At 30.6% G+C, this 9,302-nt stretch overlaps 1 protein-coding gene across 3 annotated transcripts in view; it reads left to right on the forward strand.

Annotated features, from left to right (window-relative positions):
• The window catches only part of LOC108690401 (serine-rich adhesin for platelets), a 74,620-nt gene that overhangs the window by 25,203 nt on the left and 40,115 nt on the right, over positions 1 to 9,302 (forward strand). For 2 of the 3 annotated variants that reach the window (XM_018197665.1, XM_018197666.1), the window contains exon 3: positions 9,005 to 9,186. In XM_018197665.1, the coding sequence (XP_018053154.1) occupies positions 9,007 to 9,186 (180 nt within the window). In that variant the 5' untranslated portion in view covers positions 9,005 to 9,006. Of the gene's footprint in view, positions 1 to 2,467; positions 2,721 to 9,004; positions 9,187 to 9,302 lie in introns of those variants that run through there. The other variant, XM_018197663.1, reaches the window with a different exon arrangement.

Genomic DNA, 9,302 nt, shown 5'->3' on the forward strand with positions numbered 1-9,302 from the left:
AATGCAGTTTTATTTAATAAGCGAAAAAAATCTAATTGTGAATAGAAACGCTGGATGTATATAATCACATCTGTTAGAATTTTGTACATTATTAGACCAAGAATTTGAGAAGAATTATCTATCATTTAAAATTCATTCTAAAATTTATTCTCTGTAAGATGCGGGCGAGAAAGAACAATATGAGAGATGCTTTTAGGATAATATAAGGCATAAATACATTAAAGTGGAAGAATGCGACAGTGAACGTCTCACGTAGGGAGTAGCACCTTCTGGCGCACGAAATTGTAGTTATCGTTAAATTTTCGCGGAAACGAGCTTACGGACGAACTTATAAACCGGCCGGATAATTCCGGCTGTAGAAAACTGTCTTGCCAGCGTGAGAAAAGCTCTGGTCGATAAACCATTTCGTCGTGCCGCTATTCTAAGATCGCGTTGAAAAATAAGCGGTGCTGGATAACAGGCGGGGGGGCTAAATATAGTCGAGCGCCGTGGTGGTCGACCGCTATTTCGTGCACGAATATGAGGATTTTAGATCAACCATCCGCCTTCTTCCTTTTGCAATCAAAGAGTGCGACAGCGGTTTAGCTCGCTTTCTTAAACGTTCAATGTAGTATATGTCTTAATCTAAATTTAATATTCACAACTTTAAAATCAATTGTTATATGCTTAAGAAAAAAAGTGAGTTGAATATTCATTGAAATATTGATTGTATTGATTGTACAATCTACATCTATCCCTTTTGCGTTAAATTTGTATAAATACAAAAGGTTTACGTGAATACAAAATTTTACATCAACTTTTTCGGTATTAGGGAAAGCTTATTTGAGAATGAAAACACGGATACGATATCCAATGTTACCGAATGTTTTCTGTCAATGGAATTTTCTGTGTGCACGGTCCGATAATTCCGTCCAATCCGCTGTGCGTACAAATGGGAAACAACTCTGCTGAAAGTCCGATTTCCTCTATTTATATTTCTTTTTTCACGGGGTTACCATCCGATTATTTGGATTAGACGCTGATATATAGTCTGAAATCGAAAAAGAAAAGCAATGAGTAATATGTGAAAAATACCTAAAGAAAATATATTTACAGTCAACAGACAATGATTGGTTGTTTACGATATTTCTTTCACACAATTGTATATTTATTATAAATTATAAAATGATAAGAAAATAGTACCTCGCGATGCGTTTGCGTCATTTGGCGCAATATTGTTCACAGCAGAGCTATTGCAGGTCGCCGCCGCGCTGGCAGATTGAATAGGAATTTCCGTTGATCCGCCTCGACGGAATGCATATTAATGTTGACATTAAGCAGGAACGATTATTAAACGTCCTCGTTACGCATGTCATTCTGTTTCTATAAAACAGATAATTGGAAATCAGTTATCGAATTCATTATTGAATTCTACGCTTAGGGGAGAACAATATTATAAAACATAAGCATATTCTCTAGTTTAACTATGAAACTTTTTCACATGAGCATAAATACTTCTGAGAGAAGAAAATTATTGGACGCTAAATTCCAACGATTGCAACTGTGACTCGACATAATTAACTGAAAATCTCTTTGAAAATCTGTTTTTAATTTTTAGCTTCTGATATTAAATTAAGATTTTTTTATATTTTCCAAATTTGTTATTTAATAGTTGATCTATAAAATAATATCTCTGTCGTATTTAGATTAAGATTTTTAAATATATTTTTCAGATTTATTATTTAATAAACTGATTGATGAAGTAATATTTTTCTATGATACTAGATTAAGATTTTTTTTACATATTTTCTAGATTTATTATTTGATAGAGAATTGGTGGACAAAATAATATCTCCGTGAATCAAGATATTATTTCATTTTCCAAATTTATTATTTAGCTATATATACAGGGTGTTTCTGAAATAACGCTCATCAAGATACCTTAAAGTTGTTTTACACATCGCGCGCGCGATTTTAGACATTTTGCTCATTGGATAACTAAAAAAAAAAAAAAATATTGCGACAATTGCAAAATGGCAAAGGACTTTTCGACTCAGTTTTTTATTAGGAATAGCACTGTATGATTAATGGGCATTATTTTAAAATACTTTGTATACAAATAATATCTCTACTAATATGACATCAGACATAAAAAAATAACTATGTAATAATATAAAAAAATTAATCCTACAATAATACAGAGCATTTTATAATGTGTAAATTATTTTGCAAACACGTAAGTAACGTCTGCGATACATATTCTATGATTTTACAAGGATAAATGTAAATTGCGAAGAACGACACGTTTGAAATTTTCCGATTGCAAATCCATATGTTCATTCTGTGTACTTTGTGTGCTTTCCACCGACGATCGTTCGCCGAAAACGAGCCACCGGAAATCGAAGGTCCTCGGCTAAGTATAGCTCGCACCGCGCAAGCATAAGTCTGGCCGGTGACGTCGAAAAGTGTCAGTATACTGGATCTCGTGTGGACCGACCGATTCCAGAGACGTGACGATCCAAAACGCTCTAAATAGCGACTCACTTGTTATCGCCGGAAGCAATCTTTTGTTTGTGACACATGCCAAGTATTTTAGGTATTATCATTGCCGTTGGCATCAGTCGTGACACGTGGATGGATGATCGATAACGCCTCGTGCGAGACGCGAGTGGAACGAGAGCCGAAGATCGAAGATCGAACTCGTGATCAGTCCACGATAAATTGGCGGATCATCAGCAAGGGTAGAATCTTAATATTGTGAAAGTGCGCTCAGTTCGGATAAACGCTTATACTTTGTGATTGAAAAATACGAATGGGTATTTAAAGCTGATTTAATTTTTAATTAATTTTACACGATAATCCCTTTAACGAAAAATCGCCGTCTATCATCAAAAGAAAGTTTTCATCTCAACAGAGGAAGTTCGTTCTGTTTTAAAGATGTACAAATAATCTTTACAAAAAGTGATTGCAATTGGAAATTTATATTTTCCGTATAAAAATAAATGCTATATATAAAACAGTATAATAAGGTCAATATTTATGTTTAACAGGACAGAGTTTATACGAAAATTTTCTCCTTTCATTTTAATTAGTTTTTAAAAACTTATCTACTTCTTATTGAAATAATTTTTGAACCAGATTTTAAATTACTAAATTACTACTTTTTGTATTATTGTCAAATATAATATTAAAAATTGTTTTTATAATTTTTCATCTCGTTAAAAAATACATGTAATACATTTCTTAAATTTAACAAGACAAATCCCTGACGAAAACAACGCTCTGAAAATCATTTTTATGAGATGAAAATTCAAAGGAGATATATTGATTTAAGGAAAAGTAATACGGTGAGATTCCAATTTGAAATAGATTTCTTCATCTTTAATTAAAAGATTTTAAAAGATTTGACAAGTGAACATGTTTCTCTTGTTAAAAGTGTCTAACTTGAATGACGTGGAGAACAAATTTGAAAGTGTATGTGTGCCTTCTCCATTTTGGTTTCGAAATGCGGAAATATGTCCAGTATCCTTAATGTCACTGTCTGCCCGAACGAATTAGGGAGATTTATTCTCTTCGTTTGCGTTCAGAGCGGGCGTGCCTGGGATTACGAGACATTAGTCGCTACACAAATTACGTGCTGTGCAATGCGGCGAGAGAAATTATTCGACATGTCCGTCGTTCTATGAGCAATTTAGGATTCGTTGATTAGACACAGGTGTACAGCAGATCCTCACGATCATTTAGGATTTAGACCGGTCATTAAGTTCACCGAATTTTGGGATATAACTGTTTGACCATGATAATTCAAGATTATAAACTCACGCTAATTTATTGTTAATACGCACAAAAAAACTCTTATTAGTTCATCCTTAATCTATGATTCAATCATCATTATCAATAATCATTATCTTTAACAAACTCTGTACATTAAGCTGTCTAGAAACTTTTTTAAACTGATTTAAAAAGAATAAAAACAATTCTAACAAGTAAATATTTAATAATATTAATAAATATTTAATTTACTAAATATTTAATATGAATTACATTATTCTTTTTAATAAATCTGTTAACAATTATTTAACTTAATAATTGATGCTATTAATATACTCGAATTTTAATGAATCACGATGTATATAAATTAATTACGCAAATAGAATAAAAATATTATAAAGGCAAATTCAAATAACTGTACAATAATTGACTGTACATGGAGTAAAATACCGAAGTGCTATTTTGCAGACATTTTGTGAGCAATATAAATTATAAATTTAGATTTCTGCGAAATCTCTTTCTCTCTCTAGCTCTTTCTGTCTGTCTTATAATATTCAATTACACCACGTATCTTCCAGGGATATATTAGACGAGAAAAGACGACTTGTGAAATAGTCTTTTTTTGAAATGACGCTCACAAACTCTGTCGCACGCGGACAAAGGAAAAAGCTGAATCATTCACGCTGTTTATTTTGCTGCAAGAGAATAATGATGCGCCACGTGTGCAGTTTCGTTTCATGAAAGTACGACAATCGGAATTTCCGAATTTGTATTACGCGATACATTCATTGTGTTCTGTAAATCTAATCTTATCTGCACAATATTAGGAATTAATATCGTTATTATATATATTCCGTATTTTATTTTTTTATATATTTTACACATTTATATATTTTACAAATTTCGTTGTTACTTCCTTTAGGAAAATTTAATATTGTAAATTAGTGATTAATTATTTATTTTGAATATTAAAAACTTCATTATTAATACTTTGAATACTCAAAATAAGTAATTAATCATCAACCAATTTAAACTTACAGTATTTAATTTCTCTAAAGATAATTCAATGTCGATACTAAAATTGAAAAAAATCAAACGTTTGTGGATATCTTATTATACGTTGTGAATATCTTATTGATTATAGAAATAGATATATATAGTAAGATCTGATAGTGGTTTAGTAATTAAAGTAATAATAGTAATAATACTAATGTATAGAATAATATGAGATGGTGTCTTTCTGACATGATTGCTATTACGAATGGTCCCATAAAAGATCTCGAAGATACATGGGGTACAATCATAAGCATTATTCATGGTAGTTTCCAGTGAAAACGCTACTCGAAATTATTAGACCACGCTGGGGACTCCTTTCAAAAGGCCAGAAAGTCCCCATGATCCATCGCGAAATATGATCATACAATTAAAGCTTGATGAAACGAGAACTTTAATAATGTGGACGTGGATATCTCCTGGGGAGGGGGGAGGGGTATTGCTCGACAAAGTTTCGAGGCTCACAGTCAAAGTGTCAGAATTAGCATCCCGTTTCATTTCCTCATGGCAACGCCCATGAAAGTTGCTAATACAATAGTTACTCGCCGCCTGTTGCACTCCAACATGCACACGGAGAGAAAGAGTGAGAAGGACGAGGGAGAGTTCGCTTTAAGATCCAACAAGTGGTTCGTCTGTAACAATGCTTCCTAATGTACTAGCTTTTGCCATTGTGTCGGCTCAGATGCGCGATCGGTCCTCGATGTTGGCGACCTTCGATGTTGGCGACGTCAGTACAGAAAAAGTTGCGAAAGCTAAAACGAATTTGGCTCAACATCTAGCTAACGTTTTAAACAATCTCTTTGAACTTTTCCTGTGTGATATTGATGCACGCGCGTACGTCCTATAAGTGTATTTAAATTTATTCGCCGTCGAGATTTCATTAAGAGAAACGTTATCACATATATATTTTTACATTTTGATCATTTAATTAGTAATTCGCAATTGAATGTACCATTAAGATTTATACATTTTTAATTTACCATTAAATTGAATTAATTGCGAAATATGTGAATAAAAAATGCTACACATTAATACATATATGAGCAAGTTTAATTTATAGAATATAAAAGCTGCACAAAAAAAAGTATTAGCTTTGCTTCAAAGTATGCGTCTGTATAAAGTATTTAAGTTTTAATAAAATTTTATAGAGGATATCTCTTTTTTATACATAAAAATAAAAAAATTTTTAATAAAATTACATGATCGTATGTATTAAAAAAATATTAACGACGAGAAGAATTAGGAATTGAGAAATTCTTTGCTTTCTTGAAGATATCTAAAAATTTTAATAAAACTTAAATGTTTTTATTATGTAAATCTAAACCAACTTCTTGATTAACAAACTGTGTTTGCATTGGCATTATTGAAACGAAAGAACCTTGGATATTTTACGAAGAGACCGGATCCGATAATCTTGTGTCTTATGGAATTATAATCGACATTGATCGAGTGCTTCCGTAACAGAAAAAGAAACGATATAGACCTCGTAAGTTTTTTTATAGAATTCTCAGAATCGCAACGTGCGTCACGCTCGTAAAGACTTTAAAATTGACTCGCGCGGATACAATTTTCCAAGTCAACAATTCTGATACAAATTAATAAAGTTGCCTCGATAACTAATTTGCGCAAAAAGAAAATTTTATATTTTAATATCTTTATTCTATTATGATATCTAAAAAAAAAGAGATGAGAGAGAATTTAATTTCAAATAATAGAAGTGAGAAAGAACAGAGTAGGAAAGAGATGAAAAATGTAAAGCAATAGAAAAAGAATAAGTTAGAATTATTATCAATTTATTTAAATACACTTGTATTAAATGTTACAATTAAATCTATACAATCTATACAAATCTATACAAACGATATTTTTGTTGTGAATATGCATCGCGCTAAATAAAACATTCACTTCGCGTTAATCGAGATTATCTCGCCTACTATGAACCTCGTATAAGCGCGATAATTAATTCGTGGATTGCATTGGTAATCATTCACTCATTAGCGACGTTCAAATATTTATTACGGTTGCCGCGGTTTCCGGATCCGCAATTCTACTCATTTCGAGTTGAATGTTACAGTCGAATTGTAATATATTACGATCTGATATTATTAAGCATGACGGTTACATTTTATGAAACTATTTCTATGATTAATAAATTTCGATTTTATTAAATTAGATTGTACAAATATATCGTTATTTTTCAACTCATCAAAGTTGAACTGTACGATACGATTTATAATCTCAAGTCGTTAAGTGATAACAAATCACTCTTTACTTCAAAAGTGATACAACTCTAAAAAATTAAATTTTTCAGAAAAGAAAAAGAGCTACGTATTTTTTCAACTTGACAGAAAATTATTAACTAATGAAATATCGAAAAAGAACATGATCAATTGTCATTCCAATTTTGTTTTATATAACTCTTAAAAAATTTTTAATAGTTTTTTTTTAAATCATCCCTTTTAGTTGTGCCGATTTTAAAAAAATTTCTCTCTTTGAATTGTAACGATTTTGATGATTCTTTATGAAGTTAAATTAATTTACTGTGAATGATTGACATAACAATTTTTCTAATTTACTTACTTTATATATATGACAATACGTAACTCGAAAATTATGTTTTTAAGCGTACTTTTGAGCAAGTAAAGTTAAGGGAGCAAAATTTCACAAGTATTTAAAGTTATAATTTTTATTCTCATTGTCGGAGTTTCTCTCATCGAAAGCTTTTGTGAGTTGCAAATAAAGAAAGTATTCAAACTATTGGAGGAAAAATAAGATTCTCCTTCCTGCGCTCACAACTGTGATTTAATTATGAAAAGTTTCAGCATAATATACGTCGCGAGAAGTTTTCAGAACTGCCCCCCTGAGAACCACCCATCTCTTTACTACCAAATTTACGCTGATGATTCATCGTGTCTTAAAATAGAAGTCCAATGACTCCACACAGATCTTGACATTGTCTTGGCCCTTATGATATATTATATATTGAAAAATAATTGCGAAATTGTTTTTATGTCATTAAATTTGAACATTGATTTTATCACGATTAACTGTGGAATATGTGCAACTGTTAAGTAGTAATATAACGAATTAATTTTTTATAAGTAAAGATATACAATATAAGTGGTTAATATAGATTAGGTAAACTCAATCATTAATAAAATAATTTAATCGATAATATTAAAATGAATAAAATGAAAAAAATATTAATATTATTTGTGTATCTCGATCTTTTTAAAAATTCTGTCACGTGAGACAGAACATTGCTGCACTGCGAAAAAGGTACTTAAAAATTTATTTGTGGCATACAATGTTTATTTCACTGAAATAAATTCTTATTTAATTACGGCAAAATAAAATTTTATTTCTAAATAAACCATTTATATATTTTTTTAAATTAGATTATATTTCAATTAGAGTATATTTCACAGTAATGTATATTTCGTCGTCGTGATCAAATTTTTTTTATAACTAATAAATATCGAAAATGTTATTTAATTAAATATTAATTTTATTGAATCTTCAAAATAATTATCTAGGAGCATGATAAAAAAAAATGTTAAGCATGATAAAAACGCTTTAAAAAATTTGGCATTTTAGTCAGCAAATAGAATGTCTATACAATTATTTTGACGGTCCAACAAAATTATTTTTGGATTTGTATCATATCTAAATTTTTAGATGTTTCAACGAAACTGTTCTTTTCATATGAATGTATGAATGTATAAATATCGATTTAGTCACATGATGCCTGATGCAAGAACACTATCAACTACTGTTGCAAACTGCTATTTCCTCAATCGCCTAACACGTGGCCGGAATGAATAAGATTCTGGCAGCATTTGAACATTTTGAACACTGTCTGATTATATAGTCGATATGTTCGCATAATCTATTTATTAACTATGACGATGTCAAGTTAAAATAGTATATATAAAATATTGAAATGCATTGAAACATCTTTGCATTATTCTTTAAACATTTATTAATTTTTCTTTTAATGAACAATTGAACTTTCAATAAAATACTATCTATTTTTAAATATGATAAAGAGATAGAAACAAATTATATTACAAAACAAAATATATTAAAATATTGAATCAATTCGATGCTCAAAAATCGAATATTGATCCAACGTGTAACTTGTCTTATTTGATGTCAACAATGTAAAGCATAGATTGAAAATAAGTTTTCTTCTTTTTAGGCATGGAGCAGTTCGAGCAGCTGCTAACCTGTGCAATATGCCTGGATCGATATAGAAATCCGAAGCTCTTGCCATGTCAACACAGCTTTTGCATGGAACCGTGCATGGACGGCCTCGTCGACTATGTTCGTCGACAGGTCAAATGTCCGGAATGTCGTGCCGAACATCGTATACCATATCAGGTAAATTATTTTGATCTTGTTGAAACATAATTAGTTTGTGAAAGCTTAGAATTATTATAAATATTTTAAAATTATTTTAAGAGAAATTATTTATTTCGTGCTTCTGGTTTCAACTA

This window comes from Atta colombica, unplaced genomic scaffold (assembly GCF_001594045.1).
Source record: "Atta colombica isolate Treedump-2 unplaced genomic scaffold, Acol1.0 scaffold32, whole genome shotgun sequence".
Classification (NCBI taxonomy): Eukaryota; Metazoa; Arthropoda; class Insecta; order Hymenoptera; family Formicidae; genus Atta; species Atta colombica.